Source organism: Grammomys surdaster, unplaced genomic scaffold (genome assembly GCF_004785775.1).
Source record: "Grammomys surdaster isolate TR1022 unplaced genomic scaffold, NIH_TR_1.0 126121, whole genome shotgun sequence".
Lineage (NCBI taxonomy): Eukaryota > Metazoa > Chordata > Mammalia > Rodentia > Muridae > Grammomys > Grammomys surdaster.
Genome location: NW_021620929.1, coordinates 3796069 through 3821968, shown reverse-complemented (window position 1 = coordinate 3821968; position 25900 = coordinate 3796069). Strand labels below are relative to the sequence as shown.

General features: G+C 46.1%; 1 protein-coding gene across 1 annotated transcript in view; it reads left to right on the top strand.

Moving 5' to 3' along the window:
- The window catches only part of Dock2 (dedicator of cytokinesis 2), a 414603-nt gene that overhangs the window by 368337 nt on the left and 20366 nt on the right, over positions 1-25900 (top strand). The window contains exons 34-43 of the mRNA XM_028756478.1: positions 3708-3793; positions 9261-9417; positions 11065-11105; positions 14719-14809; positions 15659-15778; positions 18910-18999; positions 20467-20571; positions 20932-21073; positions 24311-24392; positions 25471-25555. Coding sequence (XP_028612311.1) covers positions 3708-3793; positions 9261-9417; positions 11065-11105; positions 14719-14809; positions 15659-15778; positions 18910-18999; positions 20467-20571; positions 20932-21073; positions 24311-24392; positions 25471-25555 — 999 coding nt within the window. The remainder of the gene's footprint in view (positions 1-3707; positions 3794-9260; positions 9418-11064; positions 11106-14718; positions 14810-15658; positions 15779-18909; positions 19000-20466; positions 20572-20931; positions 21074-24310; positions 24393-25470; positions 25556-25900) is intronic.

Genomic DNA, 25900 nt, shown 5'->3' with positions numbered 1-25900 from the left:
CAACCTAAGACAAAGGTCCTCTGCTTCAGTGTCCTCATTTATAAAGTGGGGACACCATCCATCTCCCATGGCTGCCATAAGTAAGGTTGACACGAGATACCGATGTCAGTGATGAGGACAGGGACACAATGTTCATGGTAGTCACTGTGAACACTGACTGAGAACCCACTGTACCCTAGCAACAGGCTTGATCTCCTATACATGATTTCCCAGTAACTTCTTAGACTGCCACCGTGAAGAAGGTACTGTTTCAAACCCACATTGAATGGACAAAAGAGAGTGACATCAGAAAGATTAGCTAACTTATTCATAACCTCATGGCCAGGGAAAAAGCATGATTCGAGCAAATCAAAGTCTATGGGCACAGGCAACACTGTGCATGGCACGGGATGTGTCTATCAGAGACCTTAACTCTCCTACTCATCCCGGAAATCTCAGGCGCTGTGTGCCATCTCTGGTTCTGCCCCCTCCCCGGTACCCTGCAATTTGCCTCCCGACAAGCTCTATTATGACCCCAAGACAAGTGCTTATTTACCCCATTCACTGCTCTGTTCCAAAGAGCAGTTCATCTCACCAGGAGGAACGGTGCCAGCATTTTCCAGAGAACCACTCAGACCACAACAACAGCAGAATGCTGTGTTTCTCGCCTAGAGCTGCTTTCCAGTAGCATTCAGCAACAATAACAGCAGCATTACTGATGATAACCGGGTGGGGGAGGGAGAGCTTGCTCAGTGCATGTGAACTTATATGTGGCTTTATATGTGTATAAACCCCTTCTACTTACGGCAGTGCGATGCCATGGATGCTGGTGTTACGCCGTTTGCGTTGACAAGAGATTGACAAACTACATCAACCTTGACACCTGTTTTGTAAATAGAGCTTCCTGATGGCCAGCATGCTAGTATTTCTGTGCTGGCTGCAGCTGTATTTGCACAGCAGATCTGAGCAGTTGTGTCATAGACCATCCTGCCTGTGGGGCCTAACTTTATCCACTGGCCCATTGCAGAGAATCTCTGCCAGCTCATGTTAACTAAGCTGTACCTTAGTTAGCTGAGGCTTAGAAAGACCTACTTCTTTATCGATATGTTTGGTGAATGGAGGAAGGATCCAACACCTATGTGTTTGCTACTGTCGCACCACCACAACCAAAGTACCTGACAGAAACAATTTAAGATTAGGAAGATTTATTCCGGGTTATGGTTTCAGGTTTCTGTCCATCATAGGAGGCATCAAGAATGGCAGCTCAGTTAAAGGTGGCTGGTGTTTGACAGAGGAAGTTTACATCATAGTAGCCCAGGAAGAAGAGCATGACAGGAACCAAGCTGTGCAACTCTCAGAGGCTCACACCCAGTCACCAGCTTCTACCAGCTATGCCCACCCCCAAAAGGTTCCACAGCTCCCCAAAACAGTGCCACCTACCAGGAGCCAAACATTCAACGCCTGAACTTGACCCAGTGGCCCAGACAGGAAGCCTATTTCTATATGTATTACCTGTGGGCTTATTGCTTTATGCTCTTAATATAAAGGACGCCTCTAAGAATCACAGATCCCAGCTCCTGATGTTGGAAAATAATAATACAGACGAGATGCTTGCAAGATGCATCCTATAAGGGACATGCTTCATTAGTAGCCCATCCTCCCTCCAGACAGCCCACCATGCCACCCTGTCCCTCCCTCCTTCCCTCCCTCCCCCCCCCCACCTCTCTCTCATAACCAGGGAAATGTGAAGGCTTCAGGCAAGGCTAAATTCAGAGGCTGCCTGGCTTACTTCTTCCCTTCTTTCCCCTCCCCTTCCCCCCTTCCCCCCATTTTTCCATCCCTCTCTCCAAGTCCCTGCATTCTTACCTCCATAGCGTTGCTCCCACCGTCCCCCACAGGGATTGCCCTTCCCTTTATATTTATCACAATCCTACCCAAGGCTCCAGGCCTCCTTTATCTCTTCCAGAAGCTCTTTGCCAAACTCTGGCACTTTACTGAAAACTCCTTGGTGCTTGTGCTAAATCAACATGAATTTTCTGGTCCTTTCTGTTGACTCTGAGCACCCTGGGTAGGTGGGGGGTGGGGGTGGTGTCATCGCATGAGTGGGGAAGATATTGAATCTTCCTCCTGTTTTTTTTTTATCACCTCAAGATTTTGACTCAATGGACTCCATCCTTTATGCATAGGAAAGAGCTGCCAAAAGGCTTCCAACATTCATCTGAGGCCGGAGACAGCCCCTGCTTCATCTGTAATAATAACTGGCACTTACTGGAGGCTGTGTCAAACTAGGGATGGCTGTTCATCATGCATTATTGCATTCAAAGGTGACTCTTGACCTTCAGGCCTCATGGGATACTATGAAGACTGAGTGTGAAGAGGCTGCGTTAGAAGCCAAGTAGCCTCGATGCCTCCTTAGATCTCAGGAGCCTTTGCCAAAGTCCCCCTTTCTCTCTACAAGGACCAGTTTTGTTCATAGCAGTAAATGACCCAGGTGGACTGCATGTTTGATTGCATTCTTGAGAGTATGTACCAAGACAATGCAAAGTGTTCTGAGTAACAGTCTTGTAGAGAGACACAGTGGGATGCTTCAAAAGAGCGCATTGAATAAGCCATGATTTCCGCTGGACAAAATGCTTCTTGACATTGGCACTAGCGAGAAAACATTCTGTGATTTCAATGCAGTGGATGTGGAAAAATCACAGAAGAAAAGTTGATTTCTGATTATTAATCTTATCTCTGACTTCTGCTGCTGTTACTGGTCTAGTCTCGAGAAATATTTGCTTTATATCTTATATTGTCCAGCGTGTGTGTGTGTGTGTGTATGTGTGTGTGTGTGTGTATTGCTGCAGGTAACAAATCATCAATTCAAACTGACACACATATACACTGGCTGGTTTTGTGTGTGTGTGTGTGTGTGTGTGTGTGTGTGTGTGTATTTAAACACACTCATACGTATCAGCTCATGGAGATGGGGAGGCTTCCAGGGATTCAGCGTGTCATCAGGTCTATGTTCGACCTCTGCTCTCTGTTTCCCTCCATAGAGTGTGATTCCAAGCAGACATTCATTGGTGTCATCATTAGCAGTCTCAGGCTTGCAACAGTCCCTTTCCAGACTGAACAGCATGATACTTGTTGCTAAGAGTTCCATGAAAGTCTCAGGTTAGACTCACTGGATCAGCCTGGGTCTTCATGATTCTTGGGCCATGAGTATTGGAATACACTAGTTAGGAGCTAGGCCTGTGTCAGGTGTCCACATTTGCCAAAAAAGAGGTGTTTTGAGACTGCTTGAGCCCCATGGACTGAAATTAGGTCTGGTATGATCACTAGACTATGGGGAAAGGAATGCAGGACCAAAATAATAGCTGTCTGAGACAATGCGCTATTGAGGCAGGACCGTATCACCTGCCTCTGTACGTGCCTGGGATCCCCTTCCCCTTTTATCTTCCTGTAAAACCTCTAATTAACCTTGGAGGGCAAGCTCAAATGAAATAGTATCTGAGAAGTACTCACTCTCCCTCCTCTCTCCCTCTTATGCCCCCATCCTCTAGCCCTCATCCCAGCTCCCTCCTCCCCACCCTGCGTCCTGTTCAGCTTTCAATCCACAGGTCCAGGCACTGGGAATGGGAGAAAATAGCTGCTCCCTGATGCTCTGATTCCACTAGTGAATTGACGGGCTCAGCACATGGTCCTCTGATGTTGTTTCTGTTGATTTTCAATCACTTTTCCAGTTTGAAAATGAGATCATCCTGAAGCTGGACCATGAGGTGGAAGGAGGCCGGGGGGATGAGCAGTACATGCAGCTGCTGGAGTCCATGTAAGTACAGGATGCAGGACAAGCAAGCCTGTGAAGGGCCAGCCAAGGGTGGAAGGCTCTCAAAACAGGGTATGGGGTTGCTGGTACTCCTGGGAGACTTTCCCTGGAAGCTGGTGGTACTGATGAAACTGTTTGGGGAGGAAAGTTGACATTTCTCAGGAAGTACCTGTGCTTTGCTATTGATGGGGTGGGCTGCATAAAAAGAAATGTTGTGTTGGAAAGAGAAAAGAACACGGTAGTGTGAAAACCACCTCATTGGATCTGAAGTGTGGCGTAATTACTGCCATTTTCCTTTTCAATTTGATTATGAGAAGCTCACATTATGTGTATCTCTGGTCAGGTTTACTGTCTTGGGTCCATGTTTCACTGAGTGTGACCTCCTAAGCTCAGAGAGGTAAACACATTGTCAGAGGATGCTGAGAAAAGCATCCTTGAGGGAGGTATAAGGCCTTCAATGTGCCCTGCAAGACTTCAGTGGCCAAGTCTGGAGCAGACAGTACAGAGGGAACAGCACTCAGCATGACTGGACTCAAAGTCAAGATGGTTTGGTTTTGTTTTCCCAAATGTTAAGATATAATTCATATACCATGCTGCGTGCTGCCTACCCAGCATACACTGCTCTAGTGTGTTGATTGAACTAAGCAACCACATAGCAATTAAAGTTAGAACATTTCATTAACCTACCAAAGTAGCCCCAATAGCAAATATCCCCAGGCACACCTGTCCTGTACACGCATGCATGCATGTAGCAACACACTCCCATTTCCTAGCCCCATGCAGCCATGACTGCTTTCTCACTCTGGATTTGTCTGGTATGAACATTTCCTAGTCTACAGTGCTTTGTGACCCACTGTGGTTTTTGTTTGTTTGTTTTTCTTTTTTTTTTTTTATAGCCAGCAGGTAGTTGTTTAGGCTGTATCTACTTCATTGGCTCTTAGATTGACTCTGTGAGTATAGTAACAGTACCTTAGTGTAGGATTGCAAGGCCAGAGAGTAATTTCAGGATAAAGACAGTTAGCTTTTTGAGGGGACAAAAGACACACAAAGGCACAGGCCCACATTTTTCTCCATTGGCCAAGCAGGAGAGCACCAATATCTCCTCTTCCTGTATCACCTGTTAACATCCATCCTAGCAGTTATAGCCACCCTGCCAAGAACCTGCCGAAGACCCTTGTGTTCTGATCTCCGTTTCCACCGTGACTGAGGATATTGAATACTTTTCTGGGGCTTATCATCCACTTGTATCTTTTGGGGGGGAGGAGTATTATATTGAATCCTGGCTCCCCCACTTTGCAGCTGTATGATGCTAGGCAAATGGCACAACCCCTCCAGCCTCAGTATCCCCATTTCTAAAGTGAGAACAATAGGCTCCTGTGGTTATTTTGAAGCCAGAGTAATTAAGAAGCATCTGGCACACAGCAGGTACATGTTTAATGAATGTTTCAGTCCCTCGGCCTGGCTCCCAGTTCCTGTCATTGGCTGCCTCCTAATTGCCCTGCCTGAGAGACCTTCTCTGGAGGCTTGGGAGAATGGTCAGGCAACCCAATTTCCTGTTCTCTGTGCTCACTGAGGCTCTGGTGTGGCTCTGGTTTTTGGACTCTTTCCTTAATCTTCTCTGAATATTTGCCTCTCATAGCAAAGACACACAAAAGGCTTTGCCCTGGCCCCCTGTCATGGTCCCTACCCTATACTGCCCAGCATGGTCAACACCCAGCAGTAACGATGGAGATCCTGAAAGCATGGTCTCATCTCAGCGAGCCTTGACTCTGCCTGATGCCTAGTGCAGGTTTCCTATGCACTCATATTGCAAAAAGATCCATTGGGGGAGGGTTGGTGGGACCACTGGAGAATATCTGACTCTCCAGGGGCAGAAATCAGTGCTTATCTCAAAGTTCTGAGGTGGGAGAATCTAAATATTGACCAGAAGCTGAACCCTGTTTGCTCTGGTAATTTCCATTTCTATAAGCGGATGAAGCCCTGTGGCAGGCTTCAGACTACCAGCGGGGTTCACAAAAGTCTTCCTGAGTGATTCTTTATCAAAGGAGTCCTTAGCAGTCAGGGAAATTAAAGGCAGCTCATTATTTTCCTCCAGAGATGGAGGTGTGAATGATTTTTACACAAAATGAACTAGGCCAAATACAAGAGTCGCAGGAGTCAGGGGCCTGCTCAGAATGGCTAGGAGCCCTGGGCCCTACTCTTTCTTCTGCCTTCCCTGAACCTCAGTTTCCTTCATGCAAATTAGAGGTTAATATATAGCCCACCCCTTACACGCTATGTCAGGGCTGAGTGGGAAGGTCTGTAGGGCTGAGTAGGAAGTTCTGCAGGGCTCTGAGTGGTAAGGTCTGCAGGGCTGAATGGGAAGGTCTGCAGGGTGCTTCTCATAATTGTTTTTCTTTCTTCACTTCATTTAGTTGTATTTCATTAACATAGTTGCTGATGCCTAGTATATAGTACAGGCATATTAGCTTCTATTCCTATTACCATCCAAGTGGAATAAAATGTCATTGGGAGCCCTAAGGCTACTGCCTTTCTCCAGTTGGGTCACCTCAGTTCCTGTGACACTTCCCTCTAGTCCTGATGCAGGGCCTGAGCTGGGTTAGAATCTCTCTAGACAGACACAGTCTTCTGGTTCTGTGTAGAAGTGAGATGGTTCTTTTGTGATTAGAACAGCGCTTCCAGTCCTATGCTGGCTACAGTTTTGAACCAGGATACAAGGCTGAGGTGGAATGAGGCTGAGTCTTTGTTCTCATGTGCTTTTGTACAGTACAGTGCAGACTTACAGAGCGCTGCAGTCCTCTCTACCCTCAGGGCTCTCCTCCCACATTGGATGGAATAATAAGACTCCTCTTTCTAGAAGCCTCCTATACTGAGTTCGAGTGTGTACCTGCAGGGAGACTCCATTGTTTCAGTCCTCAAGGCCTTGGCTTGCAAAGGGTGATGTGTGCACTCTCCATCCACTGAGGCAATCATCATCCGATCCGCATGGACCCACCATTCCCACAGCTTTCTTCTTGTCACTTAGACTCCACTGTGGGGAGAGAGAGAGAGAAAGAGAGAGAGAGAGAGAGTTGTGTGACTTTGACAGAACAGCCATCAGAACCTAGGCCCGAAGGCTTCATATTTCACTTATGGTTTGAAGGTCAACCTAGTGACTGCCTTAAGGAATTACAGGGGTTTGACAGGATAAACAGTGAAAGGGGCTTATCATGGTGGCAGAAGAGCAGGCAGCTCCCAGTGTAGGTTTGCACACCATTACACACTCGAGTTCATTTTTATCCCTCTGCCTCCCCTGCTGAACTAAGACATCCAGGTGACTTGGTCTTGATGATCTCCAAACCCATAGTTTGTAGACACTACAGGTTGGTTGAGTAGGTAGATGAATAGGTGACAGCTAACTACCTAGTTCAATGCTCAACAGTATGAGCAACCTTCCTGCCTCACACTGGAAGAATAAAGACATGAAAGCACTCAAGACAAATCTTTTAAACCCTTGTGTGTCTACAGGGTGGTCCAGCACCATGTATCATTGGGAACTAGGCAGCAGGGTCTCAGACCCCAGCTCAGAGTCCCGAACCAGAGTCCATTAGCAGAGTGCTCAGATAGTGTCCACCCAGGCTAAATGTGCAATCATAGAAATGGTGGCCAATCATAGAAATGGTGGCCAATGCCAGCTAAACACTAGAATCGACTGGAGAGCCTCAGAGCAAATCATTGCTGCCCCAGCCTCCAGAGGTTCCAAAGATGTGGCTTAGGCTGGGCATGACTTTGTAAAATTTCCCCAGACATTCTAATGTGTTGCAGGGCTGAGTACTCTTGATCTGGCCAGGCTTAAACCTAAGAAGGTCCTTTGCCTGGAATCCCACACCAAATGCTGGGCAGAGCCTGACTGAATTATCATTAGGGTGAGGAACAGGGCTAGAAGTGGCTGTCTCAGAGAAGTAGGGACAGCTGCAGCAGAACCAGACTGGTGTAAATCACAGGCCATTTGCATTGCTTGTTGAAAGCCAGGAACAAATGCTACTCTTAGGGAAAGATGGATGTGTCTGATCACAGTCACAGTTTGAGATGTCACCTCCTTGCAGCCTGACATGGCCTCTGGAATGAAATGACCCTTCAAAGTCCTTGGTTTTCTTTTCTTCCCTTTCTTTCCCTTTCTCCTGAGATCTCTTGGCAACTTGAGCTGCCCAGAGGAGTAACTTGGGAGGCCTGAAGCACCCAAGAATAGATGCAATGTCATCAGAAAAAAAAAATCTCTCCCCAAATTGAACTGTGACTGGCTTCACTCCTAAGAGCTCCACTTCAACTTCCAGTTGACCTTTAACCTTTCTCTGCCCCAATTTCCTCTTCTAGAAACTGGGAGGAAGAATTTCTAGTTGTTGAAATTCCCCCAAGGGGTCAATATAATGCCTGGCACCACACATGTGGTTAAGGCAAGCTTTCATTGTCCCAAGTTTAACTTACTGATCTCTCACCCCAATTTGCAAGGACAGGCATGGTTCTCTGCCTATTAGAGTCACTCTTTCTATTACAGTATGCCTAGTACCATATCTATCAGCTGATAAGTGTCTAAAAATGGCAAGTTAATATTTTTATATTAATTTTATAGTTTTTTCTCAGCCAACACTCCTATATTTCAGTAGAAAAACAGAACATCTCATCTCTCTTCTTTACACGGAAGGGGCCACAATTAAGAGGCTGTAGGACCTTTCACAGTCCTACAGTTAGGTGACCTTGCCATCCCTTATGCATAGGGATCTTTTCTCAATAGACCAGGATGAGGCATTAAAGGAGTTCTTCTTCCTATGATGTTAAGGAGAGTACTTGGGCCATGCTCAGCTCTGAAACAATCAATTAAATAAAAATAAAATGTTCGGATACTTACGCATCTCATTTAACTGTATTTTATAGAGCATTTTATGTCATTGATTCATTTCCTAATACTTTAATGGCTTCGTAGAACCATGTTGTATGAGAATACATCAGTTCACTGAAGCACTTTCTACTTGATGGACACTTTAGATGGTTCCAGCTCTTTTACTATCTTATACAGTTTTAAAATCCTATAAATATACCCTGGCATAGTTCTAGAAGAACTTCTATAGCACAGACTCCTATAGAGAAGACTCCAAGAAGTAGAGTTGTTGAATCAGAAGATAGATGCATATAAAACATTGCTAGATGTTGTGAGAATCACTACTCAGAATAGCTACCCTGCTGTACTACTATTGCTGGTATAATTGTAACCATCTCCTGCCCCACCCACACACTACTGGCCATATGGGAATATTTTTTATTTTTATTTTTCCCATTCTGGTAGTACAAGAATATTTGCTGTGTTGTATGGCTAGAGTACTGTTTGGGTGAAGAAAATATGCCAACTGTGACCTTGAGTTCACTGGCCATTTGTGTGGTGTTGCTGCTGTCAACCAGTTTCCCAGTGTGAGCTCAGCCCCCTCTCTCCTCACAGACTGATAGAGTGCATAGCAGAACACCCGACCATTGCTAAGTCGGTGGAGAACTTCGTGAGCTTGGTCAAAGGGCTGCTGGAGAAGTTGCTGGATTACCGGGGAGTGATGACAGACGAAAGCAAAGACAACCGTATGAGCTGCACAGTGAACTTGCTGGTGAGTGACTGCCAGGTCCCCAGGGGCCAAGCTGGACTCATATCCTGCTGCAAGCTAAGCTTGGACCTCACTTCTGCTCTTGGGAAAGAAGCAAGGCTAGCTGTTGTGAAACTCAGCCAAAGACGGTTAAAATCTAATGTCTGTGCTCTGTGTCTTGAAGTTTCCTGTGCCTCAGTTTCTTTATATACAAAGTGGGAGCTACAAAGATGTCCTTTAAGGACTTCATGCATCCATAGAAGGAAGATAGCAACAGCTAGCGTATTCCATGTGCCACCTGACTTTTCCAGAGCTCCAGAAATACAGGTTTTGCCCCTCAGGCTCTGTTGTGTCACCTCTCCCATCGATGTGGACTCTTTTGTAACAGCTTAGATATTGCTATTGATTTTTCAGAATGCCAAAGGGACTTTAAATATCCTGACTACAGCAGAAAAGAATCCAATGCTAATAGTTCCACCAGGCCTGATTTACATAGAGAGCATGGAGAAGGGTTTTCCAGTTTCTCCCTAAGGAAGGTTGGAGGCAGTTGAAGAAATTGACCTTCATCAGCCAGATCAGAACATGCCTGGGACGAGGACATCCAAAGCAGTAAGACAGGGGCAGTGTAAGGCTCTGCTGTCAGGAGAGCTCATGCCAGTGAGAACTGCCATCCCTCTTGCCTGCATGGCCTGGAACATGTCATCTGCCCTTCTCTAAGCCTCAAGAGTGTGTGGATGCTCACACCCACAAGTGGCTCTCAGACTGGCTCAAAATCTATAAGGACTTACTTATTTTAAACTGTCACAAGGCTAGGACTTCCTGTAGCAAAGTCCAGGGAAACTACCAGGCCCCTAACTGGGAAAAGATGGTTCAGCAAGTTCAGAGTACTTGCTGCTCTTCTTGAAGATCCAAATTCAATTCCCAGCAGCTATGTCAGGCTGTTCACAGCTTCTCTAGGGGATGTGACACCCTCTTTTGGCTTCCATGGGCACTGAGATACTTGTGGCATATACTCATACACACAGACTCTTAAGTAAACAAACAAACAATCAAACAAACAACAAACAACTCCTAAGAAGCAGGCCTAGTGAAATACATCTGTAATACCAGGAGGCTAATCTGGGAAGATCATGCCTCTGAGACTAGCTTGGAGACTACCTTAAAAACCAACGATAAAAAAAAAGCAAAATTTAAACAACAGCAACAGAAACAAACAAAAGACAAACGCATCTAAGCTGGCACTGGAGTATCTCCCAGACACTGTCAAGTTTAAGTGCTTTAGCTGTGGAATAAAAAGCTTCAGAAGGTTCTGTGCTGTCAGAATTAGGGTGTGCTCTTAGGGGTTTACATTTAAGCCAAGCTGCCTTTAAAAGTAGACTGGCCTGCTCTTGACAGCTTACCTCTCAGTCTGGCAAACAGCTCTCTGTATCACCTAACATGTGAGGACTGAGACATTTGCTCTGTCCCTTTACAGTCAGGGAAGTGACTTGCAGAGCAAAGTCTCCCAACGAGGCTATTGGGTGCACTTGGCAAAGTGAACGTCTTACTCCTTCTTGGGGTTCCCAGACAGTATACAGTGATCTTTCTCTCATCTCCATCATCACATTCTCTTTCCCCAAAGTCCTGCAAAGAAAAGCACTCAATACTGTTTTTTTTCCCTCTCTCACCTAGAATTTCTATAAAGATAACAACCGAGAGGAGATGTACATAAGGTAAGAATTTTATCATAAAGCCTCCGCCTGCTTTAGTTCCTCTCTACTCATCACCCATCACTGCCCATGGCCCCTCTGATACAGAATTTAGACCTGTCCTCTTCTCACCACCTGGATTTTGGTGTTCTGATGCCTCTCAATTTCCCAAAAAATGGTGGCACCTTCTGTTCTCCCCCAGTCATCCCCACGCAACGGACTGGAGCTCTCAGACTACCTGTGGTTCTCCTCTGTACATTTCTCTTAAATGATGTCATTTGAGCTGGGCATTTATTCGCTTCTGCCATGGGGCAGCATGGAAAACTCACTTTAGTCCGAGAACATGGTAAGCCTTTGGCTAGCTTGCTTTGAAGAGAAGAGAGAGGAATAGTGAGATGGCTCAGCAGGTAAAGGGGCTTGCTTCCAAGCCCTTGAAGACCTGAGTTCAAGCCCCAAGATTTCTGTATGTTAAGGAAAGAACTGATTCTCTCAAGCTGTACCCTGACCTCTATATATGTACTGTGACATACAAATCCTTCTATGCACATATCATAAATACATTCACATACACACACATACACACACACACACACACACACAAATAGTTATGATAGAAAAAATAAATAAATAAAAGGGAGAATATCACATGACATATGTCTTCTCTCTGCTAGGCATTTACTAGATTTTTAAGTTTATCATAAGAGGCTTTTCTGAGGACATTAGCCTGGACAAAAAACAAAAAACAAAAACAAAAACAAAAAAACTCCCTCCTTTGCCAATTTTCTCAGTATCTCATATTTTTCCTGCAAAAAACCCCACAAGTATATTACTGTTATTTTTTACTCATTATAAAAATAACACAGATTTTTCTTTATCAAAACAAAAAGCCTCATAAAATTCAGACTAGCAAAATAAAATATGGAATAAATCTCTAAAATACATACATATTTCAGGCTTTTTATGCTTATATATATATCTAATTCTGTGCACACACTATTTCTGCAAACATGGAGTTTTATTACTAATAATTTATCCCCCACTTCTTTTTACCTGACAAGATGTATTTCAGCATCGCTTGTAATGAAACTATAAAATTTCCTTTCTAGAATATGCTGTCATTTACATAGCCAAACCTGTGCTGTTGAACAGGTCTGTTATTTCCAATGTTTTTCTCCAATAAATAGCAACAACGGATTCTTGGCCACTGGCTTCTGTGTTCCTTCCTGTGAGCCCACAGCCGCAGTGTGTTCTGTCAGAAGCTGAGCCTGTGCACCTAAACTCACTCTTAGCCTACCGCTGTGTTTAGGTTCTTGCTTTACACTGGTCCAGTTGTGTTGAGAAAGTCATTCCACAGGCTGTCCTGACCTTTGTGACACATGAACCTTTGGGGTCTCCAGGGCCAGAGTGGCCTTTGGGATGAGTCATTCTGGATACTGTTGAGGGATTTTTTTTGTACAAAACAAAACAAATCATTCTGCCTTCTGCTTTGAGGGTAAGATGCAAGACTCTCCCTACAAGCCCTGCATGCAGGCTTTCCTCTCTCCAAACTCTTTCCTCATTTCTACTTCAGAAGCACAGATGGTAAGTCCCAGACCCCCACAGGCTCGGAGATTGGGGCCTGTGTTAATCTAGGAAAGCCGCCATATTGGCCTACTCCAGATATTGTGATGTTCTGAAAGCCTGTTCTCTTTGGCAGGTATAGTGTTTAAAACACTTTTAATTGGTTGCCAACAATCTTACATCTAAAGACCTTGTAAAAACCAACAGTTCTTTTTCATGAAAAGCTCAGAAGTCACCATGACACTGTACCCTCATTCCACTCTGGCACTTGTCACCTCATTGGTGTTGGTGGTCCTTCAGATGCAGCTGTGGCCATGCGATTCTCTGTTCCCTGTGGTACCTCACTCAAGCACACAGAGACATCTGACTCAGAAGCCCTGGTGGGCTCATTAAATTCCTTCCTTGGGGCTGTATAGCAGATGGTTAAGCCCACACATTAACAAAGGAGAGTAGAGGGGGGCCTTAGATGGTTCAGGAGTTGAAATAGCATGGGGGATGTCTCCCTGAGACACTCTCTTGGATGTTGTTGAGCCAAGGGGGATCTAATGGGTGGTGGGTAGGGAAGCAAGGAGATGGGATTGAGCCCTGTTGGAAGAACGGGTGTTTCCAAATTCCAAACTTCACTGATGACTGTTACCAGCAGAGCCTTGTGGGTTAGGGGAGAGAGTGGACAGACATTGCTATGGATATAAAAACAACGCTCTCTGGGGTTGGAGAGAGGGCGCAGCAGTTAAGAGCACTGACTGCTCTTCCAGAGGACCCAAGTTCAATTCCTAGCACCCACATGGCAGCTTATAACTGTAACTCCAAGATCTGATACCCTCACACAGACATACATACAGGCAAAACACCAATGAACATAAAATAATTTATATGTGTGTGTGCCTCCCTCCCTCTCTCCCTCCCTCCTTCCTTCCCTCCTTCCCTCTGTCTCTTTCTGTTCTAGCACAGGCCCCAGATTTCTCATCTTCAATCAACGCTGGCAGAATGAGTTAAATCTTTCTGATACGGCTGCTCCTCCACTTCCCGTCTACCCCAGCTCAACTGTCTGGCTAGAAATCTTTCCGAAACAACCTTACGTTAGTCAGCATTCCATCACTGTGACCAAATCTCTGAGGACATGAACTTACCCTAAAGAAAGTTTCATATTTGACTCTCTGGTTCAGAGGCTTCAGTCTGCTGTTACCTGGTACTGTAGGACCAATTATCAATAATTTATCAAAGCCCCCTCCGTTTGCTCTCGACTTGGCTCTTACTTCCTTTCCGCAGGATTTTTCTCAGGGCTCAGAACTAAAATGTCAGTTGCAAGAGACAGGGGTTGGCAATGTCAGTGTGTCCGAATAGTGGAGTCTCCCTGTGGACAGCTCAGGGCCTCTCTAGCCTCTCTCTGCCCTGCTCTCCTTTCTTTTATGCTTTCCCAGAGCATCTTAAAGAGGACAGGAGCATCCTGTTATGAATTCATTCTCATGGACTCTTACAATGGTTGAGCTGCTACCCAAGCTCACACCCCCACATCTGTGTATTAGCATGTGACTCCTGACAAGCTGCTTGTGTTTCCCTCCTTTATGTCACATCATTATCACACTGGGCCAACCGTTCTATAGCACCCTGAATTCTGTTCAGAGTAGCCCCTAACTTCCATTTTTTGTTTATATCAGAATATGGATCCCTAATGGACCCTGTGATCCCAGAACAGAGGGTGTCATAGGAGGATCATAGTTTGAAGCCAGCCTGGCCTACATAGTAAGTTCTAGGCTAGCCTAGGCTATATCTCCAGACATTGTTTCAGAAGTAAAAGGGGAGAAGCCACTTAGTGTATCACCTGGCATCACTGAACATAGTACCTGGCATCACTTAGCATAGCACCTGGTATCACTTAGCATAGTACCTGGCACATACTAAGGGTCTAATAAACACTAGATTTTATCATTACCACTTATGTAGAAGGCTGGATGGCTGGACCGAAGCACTCCCTATGCCCTATGCAAGAGTCCATTCGTTCTGTCTGGCTCCTTCCTGTTCACACCAGACACCTTATCACCACATCTTGTAACTCATCACATTTCTCCCTACACAGATACCTGTATAAACTGCGTGACCTTCACCTGGACTGTGAAAATTACACAGAAGCTGCCTACACACTCCTCCTCCACACCTGGCTTCTCAAGGTACTGTCCCAGGAAGATGTCCATGCTGAGATTCCCCACCGCGTCCTCACAGCAAGTTGAAGAGTTTTAAAAATGATGAAAGAAAGACTCAAAAGAAGTTGGGAAAGAAAGTCAAGGGAGTTTTCCCTGGTTTTGGTGCCTCTCAGACTCCCTACCTGGTAGCAAACTTCTCTGTGCTATTTCACCTGCTCCCAGCGGTACTGAGTGACCTTTACCTTTAATAACCGAAAGTCCCTGGGACATATATCTTCAATATTACATAGCATCTAACTTGTTGTCGAGGATGAATCATTAGCATGCCCACTGAGCTGCTTTCCATGTCTGGCGGATGTTTCTGCAAAAGTACAAAATTCTTTCCCTTGGCTTTTGAAGCCCTGTGGCCATGTCTCATTAGGATTTAGAGAAAAATCTCCAAAGTCCACACTGTGAAACTGCTAGAAAGCCAAAGTTGCCCAATTTAGCCAAAATCAGAATCACTTCACAAAGGGAAATCGTGGACAGCATCTGTCTGACCACAGACACTGGGACCCTGGGGGAGGCCAGCAGAAGTGTCTGTGAGGCTTCATCTTGCTCCTGGTTGGAGATGCTCTCATAGCCTAGGGTCCCTGGTTCATCTGCTCTGCCTTACATCATCAGAACAAGAGGGCAACCTCCAAGCACTGCAAGGACTCAAGGATACCCGTGAGGGCAGCTTCCCCATGGAACCCTGGGTTTTTAAAGATGAGCTGAGATGGGGAAAGGGAGACAGGACAGGACCTGGGCAGGGAGGTTTCTGCCTTTCATCCTGGGAAGACTTTTGTCCTTGACTGCCACTTACATCTGTGTTGCTTTTCTGTGTTCTCTCGGCAGTGGTCAGATGAGCAGTGTGCATCCCAGGTCATGCAGACAGGCCAGCAGCACCCCCAGACCCATCGGCAGCTGAAGGAGACACTCTATGAGACCATTATAGGCTACTTTGACAAAGGAAAGGTAATTGGAGCCCACTGTCCTCTCTCTGTGGGGCCATTGGCCATTGGGAGGGACAGGTCTCTCTTGTGCAAAGTACTTCATTTTCCTTTTCAACACCTGGGCCACTGTATCTGTATCTTTGTCCAGCTTGGAGCGTCCCCTCCACATCTGTCCACTGGCAGGTTGGATCTTTTCACTCTTCGGGGTTTTACTTAGATGTCACAAGAGCTTTCTCGACCACCTTCAGCACCCCTGCCCTGAGCCACCCTTCTCCTTTCTTCAAAGAAAAATGCTATGCTGCTATTGATAACCCTTTCCTTACGTGGGATTTATTTGCGTGTTCTCTGGCTCCTCACTATGGAGGACCTCAACTGCAAAGCTTTTGTCTCGTCCACTGCTGGATGCCTGGTAGCTAAACTAGAACCTTACACTCAGGAGCTGATGATACAGGTTGGGAAAATGGGCAGATCCATGGGTGAAATTGTGCTGCTATTGATCTCTTCAGCAAGCATTCTGGCAGGGTTGCCCAGGAGCTGAAACAAACCAGCTGCTACCCAGCCCCGGCTTTCAGCAGACTTGAGGCAGCTCCAGCTTGAAGGCTACCATCTGCCCTGTACGTAACCTAGTACACACACTATATCTCCATGTCTGTCCATTTCATTGCTCGTGTCTATCCACAGTTTTGTTTAGCTCTTCTGATGTTCTAGTTCTCCTGCTACCATAGTGAGATACTAATAGTATCTGTGTCTTACTTGTAAGGTGAAAACTAGGTGGCGAGGGGTGGGGGTGGGGGATGTCATAAATGCCAGCATGGTAGCCAGCAGGCAGCAATGCCATCTTGTTAATGGCCACCATTGCTGCCTAACTAGCCCACTTCCTCCTTGAGGCCCTCCATAAGTCCTCTGGCTCACACATAGCCCTGTCTCCCTCTGATTGGGAAGACCTCTTGCCATCTATTGGGATACCACTGGATTCTTGGTTTAGATTTGTCCTGCCTCTGCAGTTCATTGCCTCTGTCTTAGTCTGCTCTTCCCACTTTCCCCAGAATGATGACATGAGGTAATGTCTACAGAGGGCTTATAAATTCCTAAGACTCAGCAGTTGGAAAATACTGTCCTAGAATTTATGATTATAAGCCTCTTGAGGGCAGAGACTCTGCCATCTTTGAACCTCTAGCTCCACTAGCCATCAAAAAAGAGCTTTCCATTTGTTTATTGCTGATTACATCAGTCCCACTGGAAGAGCCACACAAGGGGATATGGTTTGTCTCTAGCTTGGGATTTGACTCAGCCAACCCACGCTGAACAGAAAGGAGGAAGACACACGCGTCCCATGCTCAAAGCACTTATTGTCTTGTTGCTAAATCAGATAAGTCAGTTATTGTCAGATTTTGCATGTTTTCTTTTGGTATTGTCCAATAATGAGGTGGGGACAGAGGAACATGGTGGTACCTGGGAGTATAGAGGAGGTAGCAGATGATACAGCTCATCCAGAAAACCATGGTCATGGAAGCTTCTACGATAAAACCTAAACCCTTTAGCTTCCCTTCCCTACAGACACACACACAGGCCATCACTCCATGAGCCTGTCTTGACATCACCTGATATAGTGCCTCCCCAAACCCAACAGTTCCAGCCATTTCCTTTTGCCTCACCTCTGGTGTTTGTGAGAGGAAAAATATTATCTCTTCTCCATCTTTGACTGCACAGATGGATGTGTCCATGCACTGTCCCAAGAACCCATTCACTTACTCCATAACCAGTGTATAAAGCCAGTGAGATCAGTGCCTGCCAGAGGTTCCAGAGCACTGGAGGAAATGCTGGGTGTCTGACTACTGCCCTCTTAGCCTCTTAGCCTCTTAGAAATCTCTTAGCACATGGAGACCCCATTGTTTCTTCCTGTTCTTATACTGGTGAGAAGCTGGAAAACACACACAAACACATATGCACACACACATATGCACACACACACACATATGCACACACACACACACACACATACACACACACACACATCCTGTTGTGTCCAACAGCCCTCTGGCCCAGCCAGGTTCATTATCCAACCTTCTTGTTCAGGGTGAAGCTTGCAGACTGGGGTCCTCCTGGCACATAAAACATTTTTATGCTGCTCACTAAGCTGTCTTGGGTTTACTGCCATGGTTCCTCTGCTCCACGCTTGATTTTATTTATTTCTATGCTTGGATGCAGAGAGCACTTTCGTTAAGAAGCTCACGATGAATTTTGGCAGCCTCCACTCTTGCCTCCCCCGCCTCCCCTGGCTTCTCCATTTAGGTGCATTTTCTGTTTTAAACCCAGCGTGGAATGGGAGTGGGGATCCTCTGAGACCGTCAAGCTCCAGCCAGCCCCATTTCTCCCCAGGCCTGGCTGCAGAGCTCACAGATGCCTCTGTAGTCCGAGATGGGGAATAATCTTGACATTGGCTTAAAGTCAAGCAGCAAAGAAGAAGCTTCTGTGTCTGGGGTCCATATTTTCTGTTTATTTTAAAAACAGAGAAGACCCACTTTGAAAGGTTTAATGATGTTCTAATACTCTAGTACATTCTTATCCCTCAGTGCTGCTCCCTGATTAACTCCCACAATTCCATCACCCCATTAAGAACTGGCATAGGAGATCGCAAGTTGAATATTGGGATTCAATTCCATCCCCAGAAATGTTCTGCCCTCAGGCCATTTGTTTACTTCCCTGGGAACCATTCCTCTCTAGCAAAGGGTTCTGACACCTCCCCTGCCTAACCTTCACTCCGGGCAGGCGGGAGAATCACGGAGTGAGCCTAAGTCACCAAATACTTACAAAGCTTCAAATGGAGTCAACTGGGGTTGACCTCCAGGCCCATGAACTTCCATTTCTCACTTAGAACACAGGCATGATGTTAGTGACCTCTCTCCAGGTACTTAGGAAGAATCAGAGCACATGTCAACAGCCTACTCCATTATTCATTAAAGGAGTGGGATGGGAAGCCAGGGAAAAGTTGTGCTATTACCAAGTCACAGGCTCACTCTGTGTGAGCACTGGGTAAGAAGGTGTCTGCGGTGCAACTCTAGGGGGCAAATGGCAAGGCTCAAGTCCCTTCTTCAGCAAAGGCTCTGAAAAGCTGAGCCACCGCTAACCAGTGTTTCCATGATGATCCTGTAGATGTGGGAGGAGGCCATCAGCCTGTGCAAGGAACTGGCGGAACAATATGAGATGGAGGTCTTTGACTATGAGCTGCTCAGCCAGAACCTGGTAAGGCTCCCCTCACCCCTGGACAGCCACACGTAATGCTCACTCAGCTCAGAGATAGACAGAGAAAAGTGAGGCCCGTGAGTTAGGGAGGACAGAAGGATGGAGAAGGGCCTGAGGAGGTCGCGGTGAACGTCACCCTTCCATTGTTAGACGGAGCAGCAGCTGCCGCAGCTGCTGCACTCCCAGTAAATGCTCTGTTGCATTTGCAGTAAAGGTTTCACAAATCACCAAACCAATTAAATAAAAGCACAACTTTGTGCTTTCCGTTGAACAGATAAATCACATTAACACGCTTCCCATCTGGCTGTTTCCATTAACATGTTGATGCTCCAGACTGGGGTGGGGGAAATCAGAAGGAGAGGGCCTAGCCTTCCCTGCCTGCACTGTCCGGGATTAGCAAGGAACTGGCCTCAGTAAGGGAAATAAAGCTCGACTTTTTGGCTGCTCCTTCATCCCTCACCACCACCCAAGATTGCCCAAATGTCAGGCTCCCAGACCCCTATTCTCAGCCCATAAAGGCTAATGTAGACATGCCCAGGAAAATGATAAAATAGAAGTCAGAATACTGAGGGGACTGACCTCTAGGTCAGGGGAAGGAGGGCTAGACTGGTAATCATGGGAAAGTTTGCCAAGCTCTTAGCTTTATGTAAGATAAGACCCAAATACAATCATGCGTCAGTGCCAGTGGGTACTCAATGAAAATAGCCCCTGAACATACATATCTTCACAGACACAGAGGCGCACAGTCTTCCAAACATGTGAGTTTATGTGCAGACACATACCAGGGCATCCCGCATACTATTAATATCCGTTCACATCCCTGAATGAAGCACACACCATCCAGGTATCTGTTGAGATCTACATATTTGTTTTATGCCACATCAAGTGATCTTTGTGACAGATCTCCTCATATGCTTGTGCCATGTCAAGGTTTCTTTAGGACCAATAGCGACTGCAGGGTGCTGTGAAGTGTAGAGCAAGCAGCAAACTCTTTCCAGGGCTATGAATATTTGAAACACATCTCTTGGACTGCACGAAATATGTTAGGTGCATACACGCGCACAGGAAGATGACTCTATCTGGAGGCATTTGGTCATCCATGTACTCTCAGAAATGTCTGTCACTGCCACAGAGAAGGGAGTACAGTGGGGGTGGCAGAGAGCTCACTGGGGTCAATTCCATATGGACCAACTGCCAAGTTCTTACTTTAAGCATTGGAAATACTCACAAGAATGGCATGGGTATGAAATGGGTAAATGCGCTCCTCCAAGTGTGTCTCCTCGCGCAGTAGGCATGGGCTCTGAGCATGGCTCTATCCACTGTAGTGCAGGCATAGCCACAGGCATGCCATTATTGGCACTTGGTTCTGGGATGAGGATAATGTCATAACTGTGGATTCTTTCAGTTGTATATATCTCAGATATACAACTATACTGTCTTGATACAAGTCATGCTTTCTTTTTTCAGACCCAGCAGGCCAAGTTCTATGAAAACATCATGAAAATCCTCAGACCCAAACCAGACTACTTTGCTGTTGGATACTATGGCCAGGGATTCCCTTCCTTTCTACGGGTAGGTTTTCTAGTGGCATACAGCTCTAGGCCTTGTGGCCTCTTTGAAGGGCAAGTTTACAGGCATGTAAATGAAGTGGGCATGGGATGGTGAATTATCCTGGAAGCTGTTTGTAGCTTCCCTGGTTGTCAGCATCTCTGGTCTCCCTGCCCTTCAGAACTAGGCTTGTTAAAGCAGTGGTGTGCCCAGCTAAGTCAGCTCCTACTTCAACTGATAAGAAGCTGAGAGGAGAAAGACATACCCAAAGCCACCCAGTTCCACCAGCCCCAGGTTCATTTTGAGTGTCTTTCATCTCTGCTTGAGTTATACGTCCTGCACGACCAGGCCCTGGTGTCCCTGACAGGTGTCCTTTTTCTGCAGAACAAAGTGTTCATCTACCGAGGGAAGGAATATGAGCGAAGAGAGGACTTCCAGATGCAGCTTTTGAGCCAGTTCCCCAACGCAGAAAAGATGAATACAACCTCCGCCCCAGGAGACGATGTGAAGAACGCCCCAGGCCAGTGTATCCTTGGAGGGTTGGCTATAGCTTTAAATAAGAGCCGTTTCAGAGCTCAGAGCTGACACCAGAGTCTCCACATGTAGAATCCAGAAAAGTCATCTCCTTAGACTGCTCCTCTGTAACTGTGCGGTCCACATGCATGGATTCAGCTAACTTAGACTGTAATGTTCAGAGAGGGAAACTGAGGTCATTATAATGTATACACTGTGGCAATTAACTATATATCATTTGTCCCCTTAGGCATCTTAGGTCATTTTGAGATTGCTTAATGTATATGGGAAAACATGTAGATATCATGCACTTCTGGTATAAGTGGCTCCAGGAGCCTAGAAACCCATTACCACAGCTGGGGACCCGGCACCATACCCTTTAGCATGGATAAAGTTACAGCTTTTAAAGAGGAGTGTCAGGCTACATGGCTGTTCTGCCTATTCTGCTGGAAACCTTAATCCAAATATTTTTTCCCTTGGGTGATGAATATTCATCTGTGACCTTTTCCTTATGCTCGCCTGCCCTTCCTGCCTGCCCTCCACAGCCATTTGCAGGAGAACATGCAACTGGTGGCTGCTGGCTGACATCAAAGGCCAGTTTGGTTACATATGCATCCTGGATTATTACTAAGGTTCTGATGGTGGAACCCAGGTATTGAACAGCTGTATGGCCTTTTGATGTGATATAGAAGAGGAAGCATGTGTCCCCCAGCCATGACATTATATTTAGGACCCTATGGTCTGGTTCAGGGCCAGGAACAAGCTGGAACAAGCTGGTAAATCAGAGAGAAAGTGCTGGCATTTACTAGGTCTCTTCAGAAGACCGAGTGCAAATATTATTTCCTTAAAGCCCATAGAGTGTTCTAGAATGGTGAGAATTTTCCATATTTCACTGAGGGGAATACAGGAGGCAGAGATGAAGCAATTTACCTAGGGTCAAGAAGGTAATTAGAAAAGGCGCCAGGAGTTTTAAATGCCAACTTCTGTCTGTCTTAAATCTATGCCTTCTTACACCATCCTTTTTTTTTTTTTTTTAAAGATTGGGACCAGAATGCTATTAGCTTTTTTCTATAAACTTCACATGTAGGCATCTCTTCTTCCCTTTGCCACACCGTAAGCCTCTGAGATGACAGCCTATTATACTCTACGCTTTACTACTAAGGAAACTGAAGTGCGGAAAGCAAATGGCTTACACAGAGCGGTGGCGAAAATCCAGTGGAGCTAGGATTTGCACTTAGGCCTGCTGCTCGCCACAACCTTGAACTGTTAACAGTGTCTTCTGACCTTCTGGTGTTTAAAAAGTCAACAGGTGGTTTGGGAAAGTGACAGGTCTCACATCTTCTCTAAGGTGTCCAGATGGCAGAAGGCCATCTCAAAGGTCTAACAGAAGTCTGCTGCTGCCACCCCATGCACCAGGCATGGAGAGTCTAGCTAAATAATTTGAGAGTGCCGATGTCATAGGTTTGGAGTTTCCTCTTGGATGAGTGCCCACAACTCAGATCAATATACACAGCCTAGAATTGTCTCTAAAAGAAGTGTTGGCAAACCTTCCTATAAAGGTTAGTCTTGAGAGCTTTGTGCCCCCCTGGTCATGACTCCTTAGCTGCTGTCCCTGTGTAAGCAGTCACTGATCGTCACATGTATCTAGTAAGCAAGGCAGTGTTCCCACAAAAGTTTATGTATAGGCACCATAATGGACCATGTATCATTTTCACATGCCACAGCTATTTGAAAATAGCCCATCTGTGCTTAACTTGAGCTTGCCACAGAAATAGGCAGTGAGATGGGTCAGTACCCACCACTGTCTGGCAGCCCCTGTCCTCAGCTAGGGTGCTCACCCCAGAGGGAATGCTCTCCTGGCTCAGGCTGCCTAATTGGGATTTCAAGGCCTTCCTGAGGTTTGCAGCTATGTTTCCAATGAGACTGGTCCAATGGGTTAAGTGTTGTTTTCTCTCTGAGGGATCCTTCTTCCATGTGAAAGCAACCTTCAAGGTGAAAACTGTCAGCCCCCAGTGTGCTAGCACAGAGGAAACTCACCAAGGTGAGACATGCAATGAAAGTGGGAGGAGCCATGGAGAAGGATAACTTTTGAGGTTGTGGTGGTCCTTGGGTAGGAAATAGGGAAAAAAATCATTTGAATCCCTGAAGAGAGAGGTAGGGGAAGGAAAAGTGGAAAACAGGGAAGGAAAGCAAGGGTCGATGAAAGAACACATGACCATCAACATTTTCCACTTAGTTTGATATGACCAGCTTAATATGAGTCATGATGGGCTAGAATAGGAAAGGCAAAGATCCAGCCAATATGCTTTGCCAGCCTGCATCTCCTGCATGGTGGCAGACATCACTAATCAATCACAGAAATCACATCCTTTCAGCTGTTCCTTACTTTCTGCTATAGGTTACCACTTTGGGGCTGTCAAGAGCTTGAGTTAAAAATCACTTGTTTTCGAGTTCTAGATCAGTGAGTCCCTCAGACTTTATCATGCATGGATATTACCTGAGGATCTTTGAAAATGCAGACCCTGACTCAGAAGTCCTGAGCAGGGCTGGAGATCCACCATGTATAAGGCCTCAGATGAATTATTTCTTTAGCAAAGTGATTTAGAAGATAGACTGGTCTTTCATTCTCATGAGCACACAATACCCCCAGATTATCCAGGGAGCTAGAATTCTAGCATGAATGCCCCCCATGGTGTTTTGTGTCATTGTTTCCTATGACCCCAATGCTGGATATAAAAGAGACTGTATCTAAAGAATTTTAATTATAGAGTTAAGAACCCTAAATTTAAACCCCTGAACTTTCCATACAAGCTGTGTGACCTTCAACAAGTGGCCTGGCTTCTCTGAGCTAGCAGGAACAATTGAGGTTAACTGTGGCATCTAGTGGAATTAGAGAGATTAACTGATACCCATGGAAGCTGTGCTCAGTAATTGATAGCCACCCATTCATTAGAGGGCATTACTGTTAATGACAGTATAGCAGTAATACCGCTGATTAAGAACGGCTAAGCAACTCTGTTAGCTAGAACAGAGCCCTGGGATAGTGTTGTAAGGTGGTAGTCAGCTCTGATAAAGCCCATTAAGTGCTCACTGGTCATTAGGACCTTGTAGGAAGCCAGCAACTTGATTATTGAATAAAAGTATGGTCCTAGAAGGACCGACCTAGGAACTCTCGCTGGCTTATTGTTAATGTTTGGAATTCTCCTGTGCCCCACAAACATGTTTCAAATCCTTAACTTGGATGGCATAGACATCCAGTGCTTCACCGTGCAGCCTGTCCTGGATGAACACCCAAGGTTCAAGAACAAACCAGTACCTGACCAGATCATAAAGTAAGAGCCACAGCCCACTGTGGGGTGAATGGAGGAGAACCCTAGAGGCTGAGTTGGTGGCGGGTCAGGCCCCAGTGCCTTTCTCCTTTGCCAATCTATCCCTGCTTTACCTTTGGGGAAAAGAATTGTCCCCAGTTACCTGGGCTATATCTGGAATAAAGCTAAAGCCGGAGATGAGTGGGAGTGACTGACTGTGGGGTGTGGCTAGCTTTGTGTGCAGCAAGTCCTCAGTAGGCATCAAACTGAACTGATGTGGGAGCCCTGTCCTCAGGCTGACCCTAGAATGGACCCAAGGAAGTAAGTAGTATGGATCGGCAGGTGACAATGGAGGAAGGATGGAACAAAATGGCCCTAGGCATGTTGGGCTCATTCTCCCAAAGGAACATCCTTTCAGCCTTTGGAGACAGTGTGGGTTAATGATGAATATATTCTGACAGTAATAAGGTTAAGGTAAGCAGCATGCAGGCAGGCATCCGTTGCTTTATATCAAACTGGATAGTCAATGAGTAGGCTACGAGGTGGGGGTTTGTGCGGTCCTTGGCTGTACCACTCCCTACAGGTAGAACTGTGACAGGAACTCCCTGGGAAGACACAGCCCCTCCAGGAGCCTCATGCCAACATCACCTCAAACAGGTGCAATGCAGAGTAGGTGACAGCCTCTCTCTCTCCATCTTGGCCAGGCTCCTATGGACAGGGGCACCTCTATAGCTAGATGCCTGTTGTCAGTGATAGTTGATCCTCCCCTGTATATTCAGAGAAAGTGGAGGGGGATGTCTGAGGCTCCTAAAGCAATCCTTGGAGGTCATTCTGGGGATGCTTAGCTTGGTGCTTAGGTATTCTAAGCCCTTCAATGAACTACAGAAAATGACAACACATGCCACTGTTGGTGCATTAATGCCAGAATTGCAAATGCTCAGGGTGGCTTCTAAATCACCCTGCAACCCCGTGCACATCACATTTATGGAGCCCGAATGCAGACCTTGAAATGCCACCAGGGTCCTGCCAGGTCTGATGTTTAAGGTTTCAGCAGCTGGGTGGGCATGGCTTCCAGAAACTTCCACTCCTTTCTGTCTTTCAGCTTTTACAAGTCTAATTATGTGCAAAAGTTCCACTACTCCAGGCCTGTGCGCAGGGGCACAGTAGACCCAGAAAACGAGTTTGCTGTGAGTATAACCCCCCTCAGCCATCTTCAGCAGGCAGAACACGCCTCTGCCAACTACAGGTGGTAGGCAGCTTGATTCAGAGGCAGGGAATGAACACTCCAGGGATATCACAGTTAGGGTGACGTGTCTATTGGATCTTCTCATTTTTGAGGTTTGCAAGATCTAAGAGGGCTTCCTGTCAGATGACCTCTACAGGCAAGGACATTTGTACGTTTCTAGGAAGCTGAGTGTGGCTGAAGCAGCCCTCCAGTGCATGCATTGAGTAAATGCTGTCATTGTCCCAAGTGCTAGTGGCCTCCACACATATTTCCTAGCTTGGACTTGTCATCTCTCCTCTAGGCTAAG